This window comes from Petromyzon marinus, unplaced genomic scaffold (assembly GCF_048934315.1).
Source record: "Petromyzon marinus isolate PM22_M1 ecotype Great Lakes invasive population unplaced genomic scaffold, UKy_Petmar_22M1.pri1.0 PM_G_Scaffold_10, whole genome shotgun sequence".
Lineage (NCBI taxonomy): Eukaryota > Metazoa > Chordata > Hyperoartia > Petromyzontiformes > Petromyzontidae > Petromyzon > Petromyzon marinus.
Window position 1 is genome coordinate 2,576,963 of NW_027422651.1, and position 26,798 is coordinate 2,603,760.

At 49.0% G+C, this 26,798-nt stretch overlaps 1 protein-coding gene across 1 annotated transcript; it reads left to right on the forward strand.

The window, feature by feature from the left end:
* Positions 1 to 9,406: 9,406 nt before the first annotated feature.
* On the forward strand, positions 9,407 to 22,574 carry LOC142908629 (uncharacterized). Its single transcript, XM_076059396.1, has 7 exons — positions 9,407 to 9,413; positions 13,029 to 13,198; positions 18,780 to 18,833; positions 19,151 to 19,287; positions 20,127 to 20,183; positions 20,415 to 20,493; positions 22,431 to 22,574. Exons 1-7 carry the CDS (start codon positions 9,407 to 9,409, stop codon positions 22,572 to 22,574), a joined length of 648 nt encoding a protein of 215 aa, XP_075915511.1.
* The last annotated feature ends 4,224 nt before the right edge of the window (positions 22,575 to 26,798 follow it).

Sequence of the window (26,798 nt, forward strand, 5' to 3'; positions counted from 1 at the left end):
TAAATCAAAATATCAATCTGGTTGGTGCGTACAACCATTCCAGAGATGGTTCCTCGAGACGTCTTTGCAGTAAATATTGTGGCACGAAGCCCGCAAATTCTCCAAGCCAGCCTCCGATAGAGCTTGTAGTGAAACGTTTCTGGATTGAGAAAGGTTACTCTGCCACCCAGCCTGACCTCGCGGTAACCCCACGAGTTCCCATTGCAGCAGGTCTGGCTGTATGGGAGAAAGCGGCTGCGGTACTATTTGTGGGGGTGAGTTGTGGGGGGGGGGGGGTGCTGGGGAGATGTAGTGATGGGGAGGTGGGGCTGAGGGGATGTAGTGATGGGGAGCTGGGAATTAGAGGGATGAGGCTCGTGGTGGTGGTGGGGAGAGAGAGAGAAAGAGGTTGCGGTGTGGAGGGGAGTTCAGTTGCCACGTTGTGTTGTTTGGCGGTGAAGTAGGTCGAGAAACGGGAATGGATAGACAGACAACCAGGAATGGATGGACACATAATGGGGAATGGATGGACACACAACTGGGAATGGATAGACACACAACTGGGAATGGATAGACACACAACTGGGAATGGATAGACACACAACTGGGAATGGACAGACACACAACAAGGAATGGATAGACACACAACCAGGAATGGATGGACACATAATGGGGAATGGATGGACACACAACTGGGAATGGATAGACACACAACTGGGAATGGATGGACACACAACCGGGAATGGATAGACACACAACTGGGAATGGATAGACACACAACTGGGAATGGACAGACACACAACAAGGAATGGATAGACACACAACCAGGAATGGATGGACACATAATGGGGAATGGATAGACACACAACTGGGAATGGACAGACACACAACAAGGAATGGATAGACACCCAACCAGGAATGTATGGACACATAATGGGGAATGGATGGACACACAACTGGGAATGGATAGACACACAACTGGGAATGGATGGACACACAACCGGGAATGGATAGACACACAACTGGGAATGGATAGACACACAACAAGGAATGGATAGACACACAACTGGGAATGGATAGACACACAACTGGGAATGGATAGACACACAACAAGAAATGGATGGACACACAACGAGGAATGGATAGATACACAACTGGGAATGGATAGACACACAACTGGGAATGGATAGACACACAACTGGGAATGGATAGACACACAACTGGGAATGGATAGACACACAACTGGGAATGGATAGACACACAACTGGGAATGGATAGACACACAACTGGGAATGGATAGACACACAACTGGGAATGGATAGACACACAATGGGAAATGGATAGACACACAACAAGGAATGGATAGACACACAACTGGGAATGGATAGACACACAACTGGGAATGGATAGACACACAACGAGGACTGGATGGACACAACGGGGAATGGGTGGACACACAACCGGGGAACGGGTGGACACACAACCAGGAATGTATGGACACAACGGGGAATAGGTGGACACACAACCAACGTTATTTCCCTGTTGTTCTTTCACGCCCTACCTATTTCAGACCCGTAACGTCCCTCTCTATTATGGCAAAAGGCTTGAGAACAACGCCCCGCTGGTGTGGCATCGTAGGCCTACGTGGTAATCTGCGTGTGACACAGAGATAAGTGCGGGCGAATACCGGCTGCGTCGCACGCGTGAACGTGAAGTGAGCGCGGCACTGTCGGTGTTTGAAACGGTTAGAAAATGAAAGGAGACTCAGAAGAAGAGGCGATTGAGCTAAATTTGTAGAGGGTGGGGGGCGGTGAAAATTTTATTTAAGAGCATTTTCATCCCACCACCCCCCCCCCCCCAGAATCTATAAAATAAACACAATGACAAGCATCATGTTAGGCATCAGAATGGCTGTTTTGATATGGTGTGCCAAGATCAAATGTAACGCGGAGAATGTGGTTTGCAGGGCCGTACAAATGATGATGGGTCATGACAATGTTTAAGGCCCACTGTTTATGCACTTATGCTGTTGCAACGTGGGGTGAAGGCATCGATGTACAGAGTTATGCTATAGAGGAATGGCATGAAAACTGTTGGTTTATGTATTCATTTAACATTCCATTACCAAAAACGTTCTTCCGTTATCTCGGAACGTAACGTGTTTTATTTTTATAACATTCTTCGTACAACGTGAACAGCCCTTGTCACAGGCCACTTCTGGATGAGGACTTCCCCCTTGCCGTGCGGGTTGTGGAGGTCATTTTACCACGCCGATCCGTGCGAGTATTATGAGGCGGGGAACATAGGAGTAGAGTACAACAGCGTACCGTACTGCTTCTAACAGGCTCGACGTAGCCCACAACACACGACGTTCGGTTCGAAGCACTTGGTCTGTGCGCCCTTCAGTTGCTTGGGTCAACAGTGGGGCTAAGTTTTTGCCCAATCATCGCCAGCTGGATCAAAAACGTAATGAACTGACACCGATGCTCAGCTCCGTGATGACCCATTAAAACACTATCCAGTCTCAACCCTTTGCGTACCATAATATTTGCTTCATATTCGTAGTTCTTTCGGTAAAGTCACGTTGAAGGGAAACAATAAAATAATAAAATATATATAAACAATACAAATTATCACGACGTTTCGGCCATAACACAAACGGTCGTCATCAGGTGTGTCGGTTTGCATTAATTTATTTATTTTTAAACGGTGTATTTATTTATAAAAAATCGTCAGCGCCACGCGCAGCGATTTGGCAGTTTATTTAGAAGGACTAGTCCATCTATGTTCTGAAAAGAGGAGGGGGGAGACGAAAAAATTAATGTATGCTGTCTGAAAGCCACTGTAAGCGTGAACAATCAATTAAGACCTTATTTGATAAACCATTTCAGGTCTTAATTGATTCTTCACGCTTACAGTGGCTTTCAGACAGCATACATTAAATTTTCCGTCTCCCCCCTCCTCTTTTCAGAACATAGATGGACTAGTCCTTCTAAATAAACTGCCAAATCGCTGCGCGTGTCGAAACGTCGTGAGAATTTATTTTATTGTTTTATAGATATTTTATTATTTTATTGTTTCCCTTCAACGTGACTTTACCGAAAGAACTAAGAATATGAATTACTGCAGTCACGAAAGCTTTAAATAAAAAAATATTTGCTTCATTCATCTTTCTCTGTCTCAACTCACGTCGTCGTCATCGCCCTTGCTGTTGTTGTTGTTGCTGTTGTTGTTTTTTGCCGTTGCCGTTTGTGTTTCTGTGCAGGTTCATCAACGCTCGCTGTCGGGATAGTGCAGCCCATGATTGACCAGTCCAACCGAGCAGGCAAGTGTCCGCTCGCTGACTGAGCCATCTCCATAGAGCCACAGGCACACGAACACCCCCCCGAGTTGGTTGCTGCCGTGTCGGCTGTCACGAGAAATTTGACACCAAAACAACAGCTTACGACTCGTGCCAATTCTAAGTTAGATTTTCCAAAAAGTACGGTGGGGGGGGAGGGGGGTGGAAATAAAAGTCCACTTATTTATTTTCTGACAGTTTTTACGCACGCTCGCCAGGGAGTCGCAACTTCTCGAGGAGCCTGCCGAAATTGTCAGCGCGGCCAGAACTATTTTTGTAAAGATCCAGTGCACAAGCGGCGTGTGAACACAGCACGTGAACACAGCACGTGAACACACAGCACGCGAACACAGCACGTGACACACAGCGCGTGAACACAGCACGTGAACACAGCACGTGAACACAGCACGTGACACACAGCACGTGACACACAGCACGTGACACACAGCACGTGAACACAGCACGCGGGTAGATGTTGCGTATGCGAGGCGCCACCTTGCCAAGGCTTGCCAGCCACAGCGTCGTTGCCCGTGCAAACTGGCACTGGTGGTGCCATCGTTTTACAAGTTTTACAAGTTGTGGGGGAGGGGGGGGGCTGACAGCGCAATGGGGAGAGGACGTATGATTTCGGAAAGGGGGTCACACCAACAGGCCAGACTATCGCATATGGTAGGTCCGGATGACCTCCGTCGTGGCCATTAAGCCGACGAATCAGTCGAATTATAAAATCTGTGGTAATTCTTGTATAATTATTTAAATCATTCGGGCAGGATCTGCATGTCGTAGGCCTAGCCTAGGACTCCCCATGTATTGAAATTGGCAGAGCGGTTTCGGTGATATTCTCTGAACCACCATACGTATACATATGGATAGATCAAAGGATTATTAAATAGATGTGCTACTCAAGTTACATGTCAGGGCATCAGCCACTGGGTCACGAGCGTTAGTGTTTGAAATGGAATCCCTTCCTGAATACCGTGTGCCGTTCTACAGATTGGACACTATGCAAGATTTGTTCCCTCTACTGGCAAATACTATAGGTTCTCTCTCGCATTTCCACTGAAGCTATGCCAATGAAGACTTGGCTTGTGACTAATCGTATGAATGCTCGAATCAAATTAACATGTTGGCCATTCTCAGTCTACTTATGGATGGATGGATTGATTCCTCCCTGATGCCTTGTCGGTCATGGGGGTTTTAGCCGTGTATCACCACGCTGGCCAGAGCAAGTTTGTGAAAGGAAGTGCCCAGGACCGGATCAGATGTCACTCACTATTGATTTGAGCTGTGGCAAGGAATTGAACTGCGGTACTCTAACTACTACGGCACTGTTCCCCCCGTAAGTGATCATAACCATTCATTATTAATGTCACAGATCAACTTTGACATCTAGTTAGTTATTCTGTTAATTTCTATTCAGCCATTGTGGCAATGCTTTGAATTAATATCTGAATGAGCAGGAGTTTGTATGAACTCCTCCTGTTCTGCAGAGTGAGAGTGAGTGGAGTTTGTATAACCTCCTCCTGTTCTGCAGAGTGAGAGTGAGTGGAGTTTGTATGATCTCCTCCTGTTCTGCAGAGTGAGAGTGAGTGGAGTTTGTATGATCTCCTGCTGTTCTGCAGAGTGAGAGTGAGTGGAGTTTGTATGACCTGCTGTTCTGCAGAGTGAGAGTGAGTGGAGTTTGTATGATCTGCTGCTGTTCTGCAGAGTGAGAGTGAGTGGAGTATGTATGACCTCCTCGTGTTCTGCAGAGTGAGAGTGAGTGAGTGGAGTTTGTATGATCTCCTGCTGTTCTGCAGAGTGAGTGGAGTTTGTATGACCTCCTCCTGTTCTGCAGAGTGAGAGTGAGTGGAGTTTGTATGATCTGCTGCTGTTCTGCAGAGTGAGAGTGAGTGGAGTTTGTATGATCTGCTGCTGTTCTGCAGAGTGAGAGTGAGTGGAGTTTGTATGACCTCCTCCTGTTCTGCAGAGTGAGAGTGAGTGAGTGGAGTTTGTATGATCTCCTCCTGTTCTGCAGAGTGAGAGTGAGTGGAGTTTGTATGATCTGCTGCTGTTCTGCAGAGTGAGAGTGAGTGGAGTTTGTATGACCTCCTCGTGTTCTGCAGAGTGAGAGTGAGTGAGTGGTGTTTGTATGATCTCCTGCTGTTCTGCAGGGAGTGGAGTTTGTATGACCTCCTCCTGTTCTGCAGAGTGAGAGTGAGTGAGTGAAGTTTGTATGACCTCCTCCTGTTCTGCAGAGTGAGAGTGAGTGGAGTTTGTATGATCTTCTGCTGTTCTGCAGAGTGAGAGGAGTTTGTATGATCTGCTGCTGTTCTGCAGAGTGAGAGTGAGTGGAGTTTGTATGACCTCCTCCTGTTCTGCAGAGTGAGAGTGAGTGAGTGGAGTTTGTATGATCTCCTGCTGTTCTGCAGAGTGAGTGGAGTTTGTATGGCCTCCTCCTGCTCTGAAGAGTGAGAGTGAGTGAGTGGAGTTTGTATGATATGCTGCTGTTCTGCAGAGTGAGTGGAGTTTGTATGACCTCCTCGTGTTCTGCAGAGTGAGAGTGAGTGAGTGGAGTTTGTATGATCTCCTGCTGTTCTGCAGAGTGAGTGGAGTTTGTATGACCTCCTCCTGTTCTGCAGAGTGAGAGTGAGTGGAGTTTGTATGATCTGCTGCTGTTCTGCAGAGTGAGAGTGAGTGGAGTTTGTATGACCTCCTCCTGTTCTGCAGAGTGAGAGTGAGTGAGTGGAGTTTGTATGATCTCCTGCTGTTCTGCAGATTGAGAGTGAGTGGAGTTTGTATGACCTCCTCCTGTTCTGCAGAGTGAGAGTGAGTGAGTGGAGTTTGTATGATCTCCTGCTGTTCTGCAGATTGAGAGTGAGTTGAGTTTGTATGATCTGCTGCTGTTCTGCAGAGTGATAGTGAGTGGAGTTTGTATGATCTCCTGCTGTTCTGCAGAGTGAGAGTGAGTGGAGTTTGTATGACCTCCTCCTGTTCTGCAGAGTGAGAGTGAGTGAGTGGAGTTTGTATGATCTCCTGCTGTTCTGCAGAGTGATAGTGAGTGGAGTTTGTATGACCTCCTGTTGTTCTGCAGAGTGAGTGTGAGTGGAGTTTGTATGACCTCCTGTTCTGCAGAGTGATAGTGGCGTTTGTAGATTATCTCCCCCAGTTCTGCATCTGTTTCCTCTAGATTTTCCATCATTCCTCCTCCCGCAGTTAAACACAAACACAAGTGCAAACTGGAATTGATTTAATAAATATCCCAGTGGCTAAAAAAAAGTACCGGACGATTACTCATTCGGGATTACACGCAGCAGCAGCGGCAGCAACAGCAAAATCGCTCTCCCTACCGCGGACAACTTTGGCAGGAAAAGTCTTGAGACACGTGAGTGAGGCTTTGAAGTGAACACCTCGATATGCGTACGTTCGATATCTCGAACTTTGGATTTGTGACCATTGCTGTAAGCAGAAGAAGGACCTAACAGAGAATGGGTTGACGACAGCAGAAGAGATTGGGTGTCAGTGTGATGTGGTGCACTACTTGAGCGTAATATAAAGCAGAGAGAGAGAAAAGTGGAAATGACAAATGATGGAATGTGCAGTGGACACCTAACGGGGCCACGTGTCCATGAATCGTGGTGATGATGATGATATAATTACTTTAAACGAAAGGCTAAATATAAAGTATGATCAAGTATAAAATACAATATAAGTGTACGACGCTACAGGAAGGCATAATACAGAGTGGTTTTTGGGGGGTTAGATCGTGTAAATATACATGTGTCGTTAAACCCACTGACCACCCGACACAGCCAATTACTAAGGTTTGTCACGTAAACAAACTTTACATAAACCGTATTAACTTCACATCTCTATTTACGCGATCTACCACCCCCCCCCCACTCACCCAAAAAAAATAACCCTGTACTATGGATTATATTGGTCGCGTCAGCCTGCTTGTTAAGCCGAGGTTTTGCAGTCCATGAAGGAGTCGTGGTAGCTGTGTTCTGATTTAGATCTGGAGCGATGGGATAGCTTCGTGGGTAGACGCTGCTGGGTTGAGATGCCGGCAGTGGCTCAGGGAGGCCTTCATCCAGCAGTGGATTGGTGCGAAAGAATCCTAAATACATGGCTGATGATATTATTGACCCCATGCACAACACCGCAGGTGTTCTCTCTCAAGCGAGAATGTTCACAGCTGCCAGTGAGTTGAAGGATTTCGAATTTTTAATCCGACTTGGGGGGGTTGGCTCAACCCATCATCCTCTGCCTCCAGCGGAGGTGGGGGGAGGGTCGATAAATTGGGTACCACTTTGTTTTGGAAGTCAACAGCGATTTGCCTTCACAAAAATGAACTGAAATAAAATATAATTATATGAGCAGTCTCCAACCCTTATACATCGCTCTCTGGCCTATGTGCAGTGTAGGAGGGCCATTGTCCGAAACGTCGCCTTATACAGGGACTCCTCTGCTTACGAACGTTCGACTTTCAGAGATGCAAAAAACCTGTCCGTATGTCATGTAGATGCTACATGAAGAACCAGTGGCATCTACATCTACAGAACGTGAAGAACCAGTGGCATCTACATCTGCAGAACGTGAAGAACCAGTGGCATCTACATCTGCAGAACTTAAATAACTAGTGGCATCTACATCTACAGAATGTGAAGAACCAGTGGCATCTACATCTGCAAAACTTAAATAACCAGTGGCATCTACATCTACAGAACGTGAAGAACCAGTGGCATCTACATCTGTAGAACGTGAAGAACCAGTGGCATCTACATCTGCAGAACTTAAATAACTAGTGGCATCTACATCTGCAGAACGTGAAGAACCAGTAGCATCTACATCTGTAGAACGTGAAGAACCAGTGGCATCTACATCTGCAGAACGTGAAGAACCAGTGGCATCTACATCTACAAAACTTAAATAACTAGTGGCATCTACATCTGCAGAACGTGAAGAACCAGTGGCATCTACATCTACAGAACGTGAAGAACCAGTGGCATCTACAGCTGCAGAACGTGAAGAACCAGTGGCATCTACATCTGTAGAACGTGAAGAACCAGTGGCATCTACACCTGCAGAACGTGAAGAACCAGTGACATCTATATCTGCAGAACTTGAAGAACCAGTGGCATCTACATCTACAGAACGTGAAGAACCAGTGGCATCTACATCTACAGAACGTGAAGAACCAGTGGCATCTACATCTACAGAACGTGAAGAACCAGTAGCATCTACATCTGCAGAACATGAAGAACCAGTGGCATCTACATCTGCAGAATTTAAAGAACCAGTGGCATCTACATCTACAGAACTTGAAGAACCAGTGGCATCTACATCTGCAGAACATGAAGAACCAGTGGCATCTACATCTGCAGAATTTAAAGAACCAGTGGCATCTACATCTACAGAACTTGAAGAACCAGTGGCATCTACATCTGCAGAACATGAAGAACCAGTGGCATCTACATCTGCAGAATTTAAAGAACCAGTGGCATCTACATCTACAGAACTTGAAGAACCAGTGGCATCTACATCTGCAGAATTTAAAGAACCAGTGGCATCTACATCTACAGAACTTGAAGAACCAGTGGCATCTACATCTGCAGAACATGAAGAACCAGTGGCATCTACATCTACAGAACTTAAAGAACCAGTGGCATCTACATCTACAGAACTTAAAGAACCAGTGGCATCTACATCTGCAGAACGTAAAGAACCAGTGGCATCTACATCTGCAGAACGTGAAGAACCAGTGGCATCTACATCTGCAGGAGATTATACAACTTTTAAAGCGCATTCCCCGTGTGTAGTGTACACGCCGTACAACACGTTTGGAGTAAAGTTACGAACAGAGACCTCTGGAACGAAACTCGTTCGTAAGTCGAGGAGTCCTCGTTGTATATAAAAAGTCACTGCCAAAGCACAATCACCAAATTCTAAGTTCTCTCTCCCTGTGTGGACGTGGGAGGGGTGCGGGTTCCACCGACCACTGCTCCACCCTCTATGCTCCACGCTCATCCCCGTCCAGAGGAATGTGGAATTTCCACCGCCGTGCAAGCACGTGACTCTTGACGTCTTACGGCCTCCGTGGCCGCCATGTTGGGTAAGTAGGTTTTGCTGTTTTGGACGAGCGTTTGCAGCCATGTTGGGTGAGTAGTTTCAGCCATCTTGGGTGAGTAATTTGCCGCCATTATTGGGGGAGGAATTTTTTGCCTTGAGGGCCGTTTTCACAGTAGCAGTCAAAGTAATCGACTCAGCAAAGGTCCTGTGAATCGATTCCAGAGACGAGCCATAGCATCAGATTAAAATTTACGATTCCCAATTTTGTATGGCAGTAATCGAAGAATCGATTACTGTTTGTATTTTGCAGGCGAGGTAACAAAAGCGACCCGCGCAAAAACTCCTCCTCGACACGATTGTTCTCTACATAGTACAGCGTAATTAATTAACACAATTAATGAACACTTTACCTCATAATTTACCTCATGATTATCGTATTTTAGCTTAAGTCGAGTTTTTTTAAAATTTTGTTTTGTTTTTGTTGTTCACTGGTGGGGTGGGGTGGGGATTGCTCAATATTGGTGACGACCTCGAGCAGAGAGACGGGGTCAGGGTCAGCGTGACCTGGCTGAAGGGAGGGGATACGTGAGGGGTACGTGAGGGATACATGAGGGGGATACGTGAGGGGATACGTGAGGGGGATACGTGAGGGGATACGTGAGAGGGATACGTGAGGGGATACGTGAGAGGGATACGTGAGGGGATACGTGAGGGGGATACGTGAGGGGGATACGTCAGGGGGATACGTGAGGTGATACGTGAGGGGGATACGTGAGGGGATACGTGAGGGGATACGTGAGAGGGATATGTGAGGGATACGTGAGGGATACGTGAGGGGATACGTGAGGGGGATACGTGGGGGGATACGTGAGGGGATACGTGAAGGGGATACGTGAGGGGATACGTGGGGGGATACGTGAGGGGGATACGTGAGGGGATACGTGAGGGGATACGTGAGGGATACGTGAGAGGGATACGTGAGGGGATACGTGGGGGGGATACGTGAGGGGGATACGTGAGGGGATACGTGAGAGGGATACGTGAGGGATACGTGAGGGGATACGTGAGAGGGATACGTGAGGGGATACGTGAGAGGGATACGTGAGGGGATACGTGAGGGGGATACGTGAGGGGATACGTGAGGGGATACGTGAGGGGGATACGTGAGGGGGATATGTGAGGGGATACGTGAGAGATACGTGAGGGGATACATGAGGGGGATACGTGAGGGGGATATGTGAGGGGGATGCGTGAGGGATACGTGAGAGGGATACGTGAGGGGATACGTGAGGGGGATACGTGAGGGGATACGTGAGGGGGATACGTGAAGGGATACGTGAGGGGATACGTGAGGGGATACGTGAGGGATACGTGAGGGGATACGTGAGGGATACCTGAGAGGGATACGTGAGGGGATACGTGAGGGATATGTGAGGGGATACGTGAGGGGTACGTGAGGGGGATACGTGAGGGGATACGTGAGGGGATACGTGAGGGGGATACGTGAGGGGATACGTGAGGGATACGTGAAGGGATACGTGAGGGGATACGTGAGGGGGATACGTGAGGGGTACGTGAGGGGGATACGTGAAGGGATACGTGAGGGGATACGTGAGGGATACGTGAGGGGTACGTGAGGGCGATACGTGAAGGGATACGTGAGGGGGATACGTGAGGGGATACGTGAGGGGATACGTGAGAGGGATACGTGAGGGGGATACGTGAGGGGATACATGAGAGGGATACGTGAGGGGATACGTGAGGGATACGTGAGAGGGATACGTGAGGGGATACGTGAGGGATATGTGAGAGGGATACGTGAGGGGATACGTGAGGGGATATGTGAGGGGATACGTGAGGGATACGTGAGGGGGATACGTGAGGGATACGTGAGGGGATACGTGAAGGGGATACGTGAGGACGTGTGACCAACAGCACAAAGGCGGTGAGGAGGAGGGCGATGTTGGTGATGTCGTGTAAAATGATGAGTGATGTGGAAGATGATCACAACGCGTGGTGGTGATGGCATAAGACGGCGCTGCGGGTGTAGATGTTGGTGTTGGTGAGTGACGGTGAAGTGGAGGTGATGATGGTGTGGAGGTGATTGTGATGTGTGGGTGTGATAGTTTGAGTGTTGTTCGTGTGTGTGGAGGGGGGTGGGTGATGGTGTGGAGGTGATTGTGATGTGTGGGTGTGATAGTTTGAGTGTTGTTCGTGTGTGTGGAGGGGGGTGATGGTGTGGAGGTGATTGTGATGTGTGGGTGTGATAGTTTGAGTGTTGTTCGTGTGTGTGGAGGGTGGGGGTGATGGTGTGGAGGTGATTGTGATGTGTGTGTGTGTGATAGTTTGAGTGTTGTTCGTGTGTGTGGAGGGGTGATGGTGTGGAGGTGATTGTGATGTGTGGGTGTGATAGTTTGAGTGTTGTTCGTGTGTGTGGAGGGGGGTGATGGTGTGGAGGTGATTGTGATGTGTGGGTGTGATAGTTTGAGTGTTGTTCGTGTGTGTGGAGGGTGGGGGTGATGGTGTGGAGGTGATTGTGATGTGTGTGTGTGATAGTTTGAGTGTTGTTCGTGTGTGTGGAGGGGTGATGGTGTGGAGGTGATTGTGATGTGTGGGTGTGATAGTTTGAGTGTTGTTCGTGTGTGTGGAGGGGTGGGTGATGGTGTGGAGGTGATTGTGATGTGTGGGTGTGATAGTTTGAGTGTTGTTCGTGTGTGTGGAGGGTGGGGGGGGTGATGCAGCGTGTGAGAGATAGTGTGATAATGGGGAGAATGATGTGAGTGATAATGTGATGGTTGTAGTGTAATGGTGTACATGACGATGATATGGAAATGATGATGTGGTGGTGTAAGTGTTGCGAGGGATGGTGGGAGTCATGGTTCGAGTGATAGTGGAGTAGGTGACGGGAGTGATTGTGTAAGACTTGATGTTGTGAGCAGTGCCGTGATGATGTGAATGGTGATGGGAGAAATGCTGCGAATATTGGTAGTGAGTGATGTTGGAAGGGGCACTGCGGAGGTGAGATGTTAACTACCTCGCCAGGTATACAGAAAGTCGTGGGTTCGATCCCGACCCTGACGACGCCTGCTGTGTATTTGGAGTTTGCGGTGTCTCTCTCTGTGTGGTGAGATGTTAACTACCTCGCCAGGTGTACAGGAAGTCGTGGGTTCGATCCCGACCCTGACGATGCCTGCTGTGTATTTGGAGTTTGCGGTGTCTCTCTCTCTCCCCGTGGTCACGTAGATTTTTCTCCGGCTCCGGCTTTCCCTCCACATTTACATAATCAACGTGCGTTTAGAGTATTTGGCTGCTATACATTTCCACGTGAATGAGCCACTTTGTTGAGCTATAATTTGTGGCCAGGTCGCTTCTGAAAAAGATCTTTACAGCTCGGTGGGATTTACCTTGTTAAATAAATACTGTATAGTAATTTACCGTCTATTGGAACCCCACTTCTCTGCTTTCTCTATGTGCTGTGAAGAAGGGCCATTGCCTTAAACGTCGCCAGTAAATATACCCTTTCTTTTTAAGGTGACAGTCCTCTTGACGAATATGTTGAATTTTATTTGTGACACCACTGCCAATGCAGCAGCGTCGCCGCCACATACATTTTAGACCGATATCATTAGACTTGGCTCACCGTCTCCGCTGTTTGCAGGAATGCTCCAAGAGGAAGCGGGCCGGGGTGAGTGTGGGGGTGAGGAGCGGACGCAGGCCCTGCTGGTGAGCGACTGCCTGCCGTGCGGAGGGTGTCCGTCGGCGGGTGAGCGCGTGCTCATGGCTCAGCGGAATCCCAAGCAGCTGATGGACGTGCTGCACCCGCCAGAGGTGACGATGCTCTGGGGGAAACCACGACTACATTCGCACAACTGTAAACACACACTCGGTCACCTGCGCAGCTACGAACACTGCAACAGCTGCAGCCGCCGTTCGCCACTAAGCGGCGGCGATGTCACCACCGCGTCCTGCGCCAGGCCGGGTGCACATTGAGGACGCGTGAAGTGTCGAAGGCTCGCTGACGGGAGCTCACGGAACAGACCCAGGTGGTACCGTGGGTTGACTGACTGAGGCGATTGGTAGACGCACCACCAGCTGCGTGCCGCCTACCGTACCCAAACTCGCTGCATTTTAGCCGCCCCTCTCGCTCCGCTCGTCGTTCCCGCTCAATGTTGTGAGCGTCGCTCCTCCGCCCTCCGTTGTTGTCAAAGGGCGACCGCCTCCAACCGCCCGGCTACAAATACATCCGCGTGTGTACGTACGGTGACGTGCGCAAAGACAAATACCCCACCCGTGGCGTTGACGGGCCTTTGGGGCGAGCGCCGTGAAGACCGGCACGGCGCGCGAGGCAAACGTTTACCACGCACCGCACCGGGGCGCTCGTTCTAAGAGTCGGCCGAGGGGAGGCCCGGGACCGGTTCGCGTCTGTCGTCACCGAGGTTGGCCGCAAGCGAGAATCGATCCCGGGTCATGGGGGGGGGCCTCGTCGACGCGGTGCGTGAACCGCCGCGCTGCCGCTCGCCGCTACGCCGACCCGCACGCGCCCCAAACGCGACCGCTGCCTACGCCGCCGCCCCGTGGACTCGCGAGCGCCGAAGGCCTCGTCGGCCGAGTGGCTGGCGTGGCTGGCGGCGCTGCGTGGACGCGGCGGAGAAGGCACGCAGACTCACGGAGCTTCCTGCACGGCCTGGGTGAGGGGCCCTCGATCGCAACTCGCACGGTCACACCCCCTCACTCACTCACTCACACTCACACCTCCTCACTCACTCACACTCACTCACACCTCCTCACTCACTCACTCACACTCACTCACTCACTCACACCTCCTCACTCACACTCACACCCCCTCACTCACACCCCCTCACTCACTCACACTCACATCTCCTCACTCACACTCACTCACACCTCCTCACTCACACACTCACACCTCCTCACTCACTCACTCACACCCCCTCACTCACACACTCACACCTCCTCACTCACACACTCACACCTCCTCACTCACACCCCCTCACTCACACCTCCTCACTCACTCACACCTCCTCACTCACTCACACCTCCTCACTCACACCCCCTCACTCACACCTCCTCACTCACTCACTCACACTCACACCTCCTCACTCACTCACACCTCCTCACACACTCACTCACACACACTCACTCACACACTCACACACACTCACTCATACACTCACACACACACTCACTCACTCACACTCACACCTCCTCACTCACTCACACCTCCTCACTCACACCCCCTCACTCACACCTCCTCACACACTCACACCTCCTCACTCACTCACTCACACTCACACCCCCTCACTCACACCCCCTCACTAACACCTCCTCACTCACACCTCCTCACTCACTCACACCTTCTCACTCACACCTCCTCATTCATACCTCCTCACTCACACCTCCTCACTCACACCCCCTCACTCACACTCCCTCACTCACATCCCCTCACACTCCCTCACTCACACCCCCTCACTCACACTCCCTCACTCACATCCCCTCACACTCCCTCACTCACACCCCCTCACTCACACTCCCTCACTCACATCCCCTCACACTCCCTCACTCACACCCCCTCACTCACACTCCCTCACTCACATTCCCTCACACTCCCTCACTCACACCTCCTCACTCACACCCCTTCACTCACACCTCCTCACTCACACCTCCTCACTCACACCTCCTCACTCACACCCCCTCACTCACACCTCCTCACTCACACCCTCACTCACACCTCCTCACTCACACTGGCTCACTCACACCTCCTCCTCCAAACACGGCGAGTTGAGTTGATGCCAAAGAGCTCCATTTTGGTCTCATCTGATCACAACACTTTCACCCAGTTGTCCTCTGAATCATTCAGATGTTCATTGGCAAACTTCAGACGGTCATGTATATGTGCTTCTTGAGCAGGGGGACCTTGCGGGCGCTGCAGGATTTCAGTCCTTCACGGCGTAATGTGTTACCAATTGTTTTCTTGGTGACTATGATCCCAGCTGCCTTGAGATCATTGACAAGATCCTCCCGTGTAGTTCTGGGCTGATTCCTCACCGTTCTTATGATCATTGAAACTCCACGAGGTGAGAACTTGCATGGAGCCCCAGGTCGAGGGAGTTTGACAGTTCTTTTGTGTTTTTCCATTTGCGAATAATCGCACCAACTGTTGTCACCTTCTCACCAAGCTGCTTGGCAATGGTCTTGTAGCCCATTCCAGCCTTGTGTAGGTCTACAATCTTGTCCCTGACATCCTTGGAGAGCTCTTTGGTCTTGGCCATGGTGGAGAGTTTGGAATCTGATTGATTGATTGCTTCTGTGGACAGGTGTCTTTTATACAGGTAACAAGCTGAGATTAGGAGCACTCCCTTTAAGAGTGTGCTCCTAATCTCAGCTCGTTACCTGTATAAAAGACACCTGGGAGCCATAAATCTTTCTAATTGAGAGGGGTCAAATACTTATTTCCTTCATTAAAATGCAAATCAATTTATAACATTTTTGACATGCGTTTTTATGGATTTTTTGGTGTTATTCTGTCTCTCACTGTTCAAATTAACCTACCATTGCAATTATAGACTGATCATTTTTTTGTCAGTGGGCAAACGTACAAAATCAGCAGGGGATCAAATACTTTTTTCCCTCACTGTAAGTGGGTGAGTGGGTGGGTGAGCGGGTGGGTGAGTGGTGGGTGAGTGGGTGGGTGAGTTAGTGGGTGAGCGGGTGGGCGAGTGAGTAGTTGAGTGGGTGTGCGGGTGGGTGAGTGAGTGGGTGAGCGGGTGGGTGAGCGGGTGGGCGAGTGAGTAGTTGAGCGGGTGGGTGAGCGGGTGGGTGAGTGGGTGAGTGAGTGAGCCTCACCTGCAGCGTGGGTGGACAGCAGCTCGGCCGTCACCAGCGAGTGAGTGAAGTGGAAGAGGGACGACGTGAACTCCTCCTCCTCCGCAGCTGCCCACCGTGCACACGAGGCCACCGCGGGGTTCACCGCGGGGTTCACCGCGGGGTTCACCGCGTTCTACTAAAGCAAACTAAAACTGCCTTTTATTTGACCAGGCAAGGCCCCGGTGAGTTGCTGTGCAGCGCTGTTTTAGAAGCGACCCCGGCCACCGCAAATGACAGCCCCACGAAGTGGGCCGCTGTCGTCGCCGCGTCAAGAAGCGTGAACAACAATAATGTTGCATCGGAGGGGATGGTGCTCGTAACGTTATGAAAGAGGGCAGAATGAAAGTTCTCGATTTGAAGCTTTCGTGACTGCAAGGATCTACGCTCTTTGGTTCTATTCGGTAAAGTCACTTAGGTAAAAAAATTTAAACAAAAATCACGACGTTTCAGGCCACAACACAAGCGGCCTTCATCAGGTGACAGTCTGGTCCCTTCAGCTGATGAAGGCCGCTTGTGTTGTGGCCGAAACGTCGTGATTTTTGTTGTTTTAATTTTTTACCTACGTGACTACCGAATAGAACCAAAGAGTACAGAATGAAAGTGTTAATCTTTTTTAAAAAAATAAACTTTTTTGGAAGTGTTGCATTCACAACTTTTGCTCAAAATTTTTTTTGTTATTCATGGCAACCCATTTTTCTAACCATCCATCCGTTTGGCGTTAAAAACCATTTAACGCTACTGCTACCTCACACCTCCAATGTGCACGGTTGGTTACGTACAATGCGAAATACGTTCAACATACACACATACCCTCTTGTGTCCATCTAATTCATTGACTGAAGTGTAAGTGTGATTATAAATGCATTCTTTGTTAAGTAAAAATAAACACAATTTTAATAATTTTAATCAGAATGTCTTACTGACTGGCAATCATTACATACTTTATTAAAATCGATTTTTTTTTATTTGTTCATTCATGCACCATTATGATTTTGTTGAGATCTCTGCTCCACATCTTAAACCACACATTTCTAACTTAATCCCCTTGTACTGCCGGTGTGCACAGAGGAGTGGAGGGATGGGGGGATTAAAATAACGTGCCCATTATTTCATCTGCTCCACCGCCGGGGGCAGCGGTGGTGGTGGTGCCCGGCACCAGCTGCAGCTGCAGGGTGACAGCCGCTCACTCAGCCAGCCACTCACTCAACCAGCCACTCACCCAGCCACTCACCCAGCCGCTCACCCAGCCACTCACCCTGCCACTCACCCAGCCACTCACCCACCCACTCACCCAGCCAGCCACTCACCCAGCCACTCACCCAGCCAGCCACTCATCCAGCCACTCACCCACCCACTTACCCACTCACCCACCCACCTACTCACCCACTCATCCACCCACCCACTCACCCACCAACTCACCCACCCACTCACCCACCAACCCACTCACCCATCAACCCACCCACCTACTCACCCACCCACTCACCCACCCACTCACCCACCCACTCACTCACCAACCCACTCACCCACCCAACTACTCACCCACCCACTCACCCACCCACCCACTCACTGACCCACTCACCCACCAAACCACTCACCCACCCACCTACTCACCCACTCATGGGTGAGTGGGTGGGTGGGTGAGTGGGTGGCTGCGTGGGTGAGTGAGTGAGGCGTGGATGGGTGGGTGGTTTGGTGAGCGGGTGGGTGGGGGGTGGGTGAGTGAGTGGGTGGGTGAGTGAGTGGGTGAGGGAGTGAGTAGGTGGGTGGGTGGGTGAGTGAGTGGGTGTGTGAGTGAGTGAGTGGGTGGGTGAGTGAGTGGGTGGTGGTGATGCTGCCGCTGACGATGGTGACAATAATGATGTTGATTATGAGTTTCTCACACCATCAGCTTCAGCAGAATCAGCATCATCATCAGAATCATCAGCATCATCATCAGCTTCATCATCAGCATCATCATCGGCTTCAGCAGAATCATCAGCATTATCGGCATCTTCATCGTCATCATCGTCATCACCGTCACTGCGGTGGTGGTGGTGGTGACGGTGTTTGTGAGCTGACTGTCACCATGGTGACGGTGGTGGTGGTGACGGTGATGGTGAGCTGACTGTCACCATGGTGACGGTGGTGGTGACTGTCACCATGGTGACGGTGATGGTGAGCTGTCTGTCACCATGGTCACGGTGGTGGTGGTGACGGTGATGGTAAGCTGACTGTCACCATGGTGATGGTGATGGTGGTGACGGTGGTGGTGGTGAGCTGACTGTCACCATGGTGACGGTGGTGGTGAGCTGACTGTCACCATGCTGATGGTGAGCTGACGGTGATGGTGAGCTGACTGTCACCATGGTGATGGTGAGCTGACGGTGATGGTGAGCTGACTGTCACCATGGTGGTGGTGAGCTGACTGTCACCATGGTGACGGTGGTGGTGAGCTGACTGTCACCATGGTGGTGGTGAGCTCACCATCACCATGGTGACGGTGGTGGTGAGCTGCTGATCGTCTTCGTGCCTTTAATGTCTCCCCCAGCTCCTCCACGACTTCCACCCCAAGAAGAAGCAGAAGACCAAATGCGTCTACAAGGTGAGTGGCTGGTGAGCGAGCCGCTGGTTAGCAGGTGAGCGGGTGGGTGGGTGGGTGAGAGGGGTGAGCGGGTGGGTGAGTGGGCAGGCGGGCGAGGAGGTGGGTAGATGAGCGGGCGAGCGAGCCGCGGGTGAGCGGGTGAGCGGGTGAGGAGGCGAGTGAGCGGGTGAGCAGGTGAGCTAAGTGGGTCTCAGTGGTGGTGGTGGTGATGGTGGTGGCGGCGATGATGATGGCTGTAGTGGGTCTCATGGTGGTGGTGATGATGATCATTTGACTGCTTCCCTCCCTCCCCCTCCCTTCCCTCCCTCCCCACGTAGACGAAGAGCAGGCAGCCGCTGTGCACCAGCCAGATCTTCGCGCAGGACGAGCACACGGCTCAGACGGAGCTCTTCTCTGCCAAGTTTGAGCTGGCGCGGAGCAGCGCTGCCAAGCGCAGGATGTCACTCAAACCCGTGTGGGTGCCCGCACGCTCACCCACCCACTCACTCGCTCACCCACTCACTCACTCACCCACTCACTCACTCACCCACTCACTCACTCACTCACCCACTCACTCACCCGCCCACTCACTCACTCACCCACCCACTCACCCACCCACCCACTCACCCACCCACCCACTCATTCACTCACTCACCCACCCACCCACCCACTCACCCACTCACTCACCCACTCACTCGCCCACTCACCCACAAACTCACCCACCCACTCATCCGCTCACTCACCCGCCCACCCTGACGTTGCGTGTGTGTGTGTGTGTTCGTGTGTCTACGTGCGTGTGTGTGAGTGTGTGTCTGCGTGTGTGTGTGTCTGCGTGCGTGCGTGTGTCTGTGCATGTGTGTGCGTGCGTGCGTGTGTGTGTCTGTGCATGTGTGTGCATGTGTGTGCACGTGTGTGTCTGCGTGCGTGTGTCTGTGCATGTGTGTGTGTCTGCGTGCGTGTGCGTGCATGTGTGTGTCTGTGCATGTGTGTGCATGTGTGTGTCTGTGCATCTGTGTGCGTGTGTGTGTCTGTGCATGTGTGTGTCTGCGTGCGTGCGTGTGTCTGTGCATGTGTGTGCGTCTGCGTGCGTGCGTGTGTGTGTCTGTGCATGTGTGTGCATGTGTGTGTCTGTGCATCTGTGTGCGTGTGTGTGTCTGTGCATGTGTGTGTCTGCGTGCGTGCGTGTGTCTGTGCATGTGTGTGCGTCTGCGTGCGTGCGTGTGTGTGTCTGTGCATGTGTGTGTGTCTGCGTGCGTGTGTGTGTGTCTGCGTGCGTGTGTGTGACTGTGTGTGTGTGTGCTGCGCTCTTTTCAGGTTGGGGACAAATCTCTTCCAGAAGAATCCCAAACACGTGTCGGTGCTGTCGGAGAGGTGAGCACCCCGCACCGCTGATGGTGATGATGGTGATGGTGTTGATGGTGGTGTTGATGGTGTTATTTATGGTGTTGATGTTGTTGATGGTGTTTTTGATGTTGTTGATGTTATTGATGGTGTTGTTGATGTTGTTGATGTTGTTGATTGTTGTTGATGGTGTTCTTTATGTTGTTGATGGTGTTTTTGATGTTATTGATGTTATTGATGGTGTTGTTGATGTTGTTGCAGCGGTAACAGCTACGAGACGCCGCTGTCACCTGTCCAGGTGGCAGCGCTCAGGGCGGAGAGAATCGCTAAGGAGAAGAAGGTGAGAGTGGGGGGGGAGAGTGGGGGGAGAGTGGGGGGTGGGGGGGGGAGAGTGGGGGGAGAGTGGGGCGAGGGTGGGTGACTGAGTGCGTGGGTGAGTGGTGGGTGAATGGGTGAACATGCAAACACACATGACTCTGATAATAACAATATGATGCATTGTCTTCAATAACAATGTAACTTGAACGATATGATGCATTGTCTTTAATAACAATGTAACCGTAAAAATAGTATGCATTGTCTTCAATAACAATGTAACTATAACACTAGGATGCATTGTCTTTAATAACAATGTAACTGTAACAATAGGATGCATTGTCTTTAATAACAATGTAACTGTAACAATAGGATGCATTGTCTTTAATAACAATGTAACTGTAACAATATGATGCATTGTCTTTAATAACATTGTAACTATAACACTAGGATACATTGTCTTTAATAACAATGTAACTATAACAATAGGATGCATTGCCTTTAATAACAATGTAACTATAACACTAGGATGCATTGTCTTCAATAACAATGTAACCGTAAAAATAGTATGCATTGTCTTCAATAACAATGTAACTATAACACTAGGATGCATTGTCTTTAATAACAATGTAACTGTAACAATATGATGCATTGTCTTTAATAACAATGTAACTATAGCACTAGGATGCATTGTCTTTAATAACAATATAACTGTAACAATATGATGCATTGTCTTTAATAACAATGTAACTATAACAATAGGATGCATTGTCTTTGATAACAATGTAACTATAACAATAGGATGCATTGCCTTTAATAACAATGTAACTATAACACTAGGATGCATTGTCTTTAATAACAATGTAACCGTAAAAATAATATGCATTGTCTTTAATAACAATGTAACTATAACAATGTGATGCATTGTCTTCAATAACAATGTAACTATAACAACAGGATGCATTGTCTTTAATAACAATGTAACTATAACAACAGGATGCATTGTCTTTAATAACAATGTAACTATAACAATAGGATGCATTGTCTTTAATAACAATGTAACTATAACACTAGGATGCATTGTCTTTAATAGCAATGGAACTGTAACAATAGGATGCATTGTCTTTAATAACAATGTAACCATAAAATATGGTACATTGTCTTTGATAACAATGTAACCATAAAAACAGGATGCATTGTCTTTAATAACAATGTAACTATATCTTCTTTGATTTTTCGGTAAAGTCACGTAGAATGAGAATAAAATAATAAATTGATAAATTGTAACTATAACAATATGATACATTGTCTTTAATAACAATGTAACCATAACAATATGATACATTGTCTTTAATAACAATGTAACCATAACAATAGGATGCATTGTCTTTGATAACAATGTAGCTATAACAACAGGATGCATTGTCTTTAATAACAATGTAACTATAACAATAGGATGCATTGTCTTTAATAACAATGTAACCATAACAATAGGATGCACTGTCTTTAATAACAATGTAACTATAATAACAGGATGCATTGTCTTTAATAACAATGTAACTACGACAATATGATACATTGTCTTTAATAACAATGTAACTATAACAATAGGATGCATTCTCTTTAATAACAATGTAACCATAACAACAGGATGCATTGTCTTTAATAACAATGTAACCATAACAACAGGATGCATTGGCTTTAATAACAATGTAACTATAACAATAGGATGCATTGTCTTCAATAACAATGTAACTATAACAATAGGATGCATTGTCTTTAATAACAATGTAACCATAACAATGCGATGCATTGTCTTCAATAACAATGTAACTATAACAATATGATGCATTGTCTTTAATAACAATGTAACCATAACAATAGGATGCATTGTCTTTAATAACAATGTAACCATGACAATAGGACGCATTGTCTTTAATAACAATGTAACTATAACAATAGGACGCGGCGGCCGCGGGCGGTGTGGGGCCGCCGCCGCCGGATCTCACCGCCGACCAGCCGCAGTGGCTTGTCAACGAGGACTGGGCCCTGCTACAGGTGACGCGGTGGGGGGTGAGGGTGGTGGGTGAGGTGGGGAGGGTTTAAGGGTTTACATCACGGTTAAGGTTTAGGGGTTTAGGCCACCCACCCACTCGACAACAACCACCGCTGCGGTGTTGTCGCTTGTTCCAAGTGGAGACGCCCAAGTGCTACTAAAGCACTTGCTGATGGCAACTTCTTCTTGGGTTCTTGCGGTAAAGTCACGTAGAATGAGAATAAAATAATAAATTTGGTAAAATAAAATATCACAATAAAATTCTCATGTATTTTATCAATTTATTATTTTATTCTCATTCTACGTGACTTTACCGAAAGAACCAAAGAAGATGAATCCTTGCAGTCACGAAAGCTTTAAATCGAAACATGGCAACTTCGCCAGCCAGCCCAGGCCTCCCCGCATGCTGGAGCTGGCTTCTCATTATTGCCGGGGACGTCGATTTTAATCCAGGCCCCGTCTTTCCCTTGTGGCGGCTGCGGCATGAACGTCAATGCAAATTCCATCCAACGCGACGGTTTGCAAAGCTTCGTAACGCAAACGCTGCGCTGCTTTAGCCCGCATCCCCAGCTCAAATTCCGGCCGGTTCTGCAAATTGTCCAGTCCAACAACTCCACCTTGCACAACCACAACACGAAACGTCCACGACAAAAACGACCTTAAAATCCTTCGACCAAAACATCGACGGCGTCAACGACAAATCTCTTGAACTCTGCACCTTCCTACAAGATAACTCCATTGACGTAGCCGCCATCAAAGAAACAAAATTAAAATCCACTTCTCGCGTGCCCCGACTTACAAAATGTCACTTTCCTCCGTAAGAGAGACCGAACAACAGCCGGTGGCGGTCTCCCTTTACCTCATCCACGACAGCATTCAATTTGAAGATATTAAAATCCCAATGCCTCATTCTGATATCACCGTATCAAATCCCGTCTGGGCCCGCTCACCGTAATCAACGTCTACATCTCGGCGACGAGGTCTTGCCCTCGCAACTATGAGTTCAATATATATCGACTTTTACCAAACGACGACTCAATTGTTATTGGAGATTTCGACGCCCGCAAAAAAAGGCCGCAGTCTTCCCCTCCCCGATGCACGTGGCGACCTCATTGCTGGTATCTTGAACGGCTCCCCTTATGGGGTACTCGATGAAAAGAATCAAACCAGAGTTCCGTCATCACCTTGCCCTTCAATAGCGTCAGGAAAACTCCTTTCATCAATCGACTGGCGAGTCTTTTTGAGGCCCTTGGAGCCGACCGCCCACCTATTGCGTTGACCCTCAATGCCGCAAACATTCACAAACTCCTAAAAACCGTTCACTCGATGCTTTCGGTAAAGTCACGTAGAAGAGAAATAATAAAATAATAAAACAATAAAATTCTCACGACGTTTCGATTGCTAAACAAACATGCAATCATCAGCAGGTGTGAAATCCACAGCGAGAAGATTTTGAAAAAAAAAAGTGGCGTTTTTTTAATGATGATTGCAAATGTTGTGAGAATGATTTTTTTAAAATATTTTTATTATTTTATTGTTTCCCTTCTACGTGGTGGTGACTTTACCGAGAGAACCAAGAATATGAATCCCTGCAGTCACGGAAGCTTTAAATCTACATTTAAATCCTAAAAACCGCTTGTATTACAACTTTAAAAAAGGAAACTGGCCACTTTTCACTTATGGTTCAGAATAATTATTCACCGACAACATCAACCATAGCCACACATCCCCAAATAACTCTGAAAAGAATTTCAGAAACATCATCGCGACTACCACCAAGCACACCGTCGCTGGGGGGTTGCTGCAAGCAACACCTTCCCTGCCTCCCTAAACAAGCCTCAACGCTAATAAACCAACGGAGTTTATTGAAATCACAACGCTAATCAATCAAGCCAAAACAGGGAACGCTGGCACGAGTTTGTCGAATATTTTGAACACCACCAAAACTCATCAAAACTTTGGAAGACCATCAAAGCCTTAGACCAGTGGTTCTTAACCTTGTTGGAGGTACCGAACCCCACCAGTTTCATATGCGCATTCACCGAACCCCTCTTTAGTGAAAAATAAAATGTGATTTTTTTCAAATTCAAGACATAGATATGTTTTTTACTGGTACACAAAATGAGCCGTGCATGAACATTACCTTGTTCAAAGAATAAAACCAACACAATGCATAAACTCACAACAAATTACATACCTGGAAATCAATGTGACTTCTGCTGTTGCCTTTGAGAGATCAGTTCAGATATGCGTGGCTTCACCTTGGCAAGTGCCACTCTCATGTCATTTTCACAGCAAAGTCTGTTCCTTTTCTTCGTTTTTATGTCCAGCATCCTCGAAAAGGATTGCTCACAAAGATATGTTGTAACAAATGGTATAAAAAAATCCAGGGCTTTCTTAGCAATAACTGGATACTTGTTCATTTGTCGACACCAAAACGTTGAGAGCGTTGTTGTTCTGAAGAGTTGCTGTTGAACCTGGCTCTGCTGAATTTCAATGATTTCGTCGAGGAATTCATCATTGACATCTGTTTCAACAGCAAACGTGAACGGCTGTCTCACCCATGCTGGATATGACTCTCTTGTAGGGAAATATCCGTCGAGAGACTTTGCAAGCTCATCTAAGTGCGTGGTAATTGTTTGCTTCAGTTCCGTGGATACAGAAATATCTCCGATTCCAGACACATCTTCGATCTTACTTGCACAGTCGTCCAGAAGCGGGAAGTTTGCGAAGTTATTGTTCTCTGTTCGTCGTTTCCATAACGGTAGCTTTTTTTGAAAAGCCTTCAGGTGTTCTTCCGCTTCCATGATATTGACTCCACCACCCTGCATCTGCTGATTGAGATGATTAAGAGCTGCGAATATATCAGCCATGTACGCTAAAATGAGAATGAACTCAGGATTTTTGAAGCAATCTGCATGGCAGTGTTGGTGCTCTTGCAAAAACAGGGCTAATTCCACACGCATGGCAAAAACACGATTCAGCACCTGTCCCCGGGATAACCACCGAATATTAGAATGGAGCAGAAGTACCTCAAATTCAGAGCCCATTTCTTAGACGGACACTCCAAACCGCCAATTGCACAACCACTTTCAACAACATATCCGATCTTGAAACTACTGGTACCAGTCATCGGCAAGTCCACTCAGCTCCACGTCCTCCTGTACCATGTCACTCCATCTCTTCTCTGGCCCGGGCCGTGCCCGTTTAGCCCCCTCTATCCGGCAGAACAAAAGCTGTTTAGGCATGCCGGACCACAGACACACACGCACACAAACTTATCCACCCACTCACCCACCAACCCACTCACCCACCCAACTACTCACTCACCCACCCACCCACTCACCCACCCACTCACTCACCCACTCACCCACCCACCCACTCACCCACCCACTCACCCACCAACCCACTCACCCACCCAACTACTCATCCACCAACCCACTCACCCACTCACCCACCCACCCACTCACTCACCCACTCACTCACCCACCAACCCACTCACCCAACTACTCACCCACCCACTCACCCACTCACCCACCCACCCACTCACCCACCCACTCACCCACTCACTCACTCACCCACCCACTCACCCACCCACGCACTCACCCAACTACTCACCCACCCACCAACCCCCCCCTCCCTCCGTGTCTCCTCACCAGGCGATCCAACAGCTGCTGGAGCTGCCGCTGAACCTGGCCCTGGTGTCCCCGGCGCACACCCCCAACTGGGAGCTGGTGAGCGATGTGGTGAACGTGGTGAGCCGCGTCTACCGCTCACCCAAGCACTGCCGCTCGCGCTACGAGGCCGTTGTGGTGCCACGCGAGGAGGGCAAGGTGGGTGGCTGGGTGGGGGGGTGGGTGGGTAAGTGAGTGGGTGTGTGGGTGGCTAGTGGGGGGGTGGGTGGGTAAGTGGGTTGGTGGGTGAATGGGTGAGTGGGTAGGTTGGTGGGTTAGTGAGTGAGTGAGTGGGTGGCTGGGTGAGTGAGTGGGTGCATAGGTGAGTGGGTGGGTGGGTGGGTGGCTGCGTGGGTGAGTGAGTGAGGCGTGGATGGGTGGGTGGGTGGTTTGGTGAGTGGGTGGGTGAGTGAGTGGGTGGGTTAGTGAGTGGGTGAGTGGGTGGCTGGGTGGGGGGGTGGGTGGGTAAGTGGGTTGGTGGGTGGGTGAATGGGTGGCTGGGTGAGTGAGTGGGTGAGCTGACTATCACCATGGTGACAGTGGTGGTGGTGACGGTGATGGTGAGCTGTCACCGTGGTGACGGTGATGGTGGTGACGAGC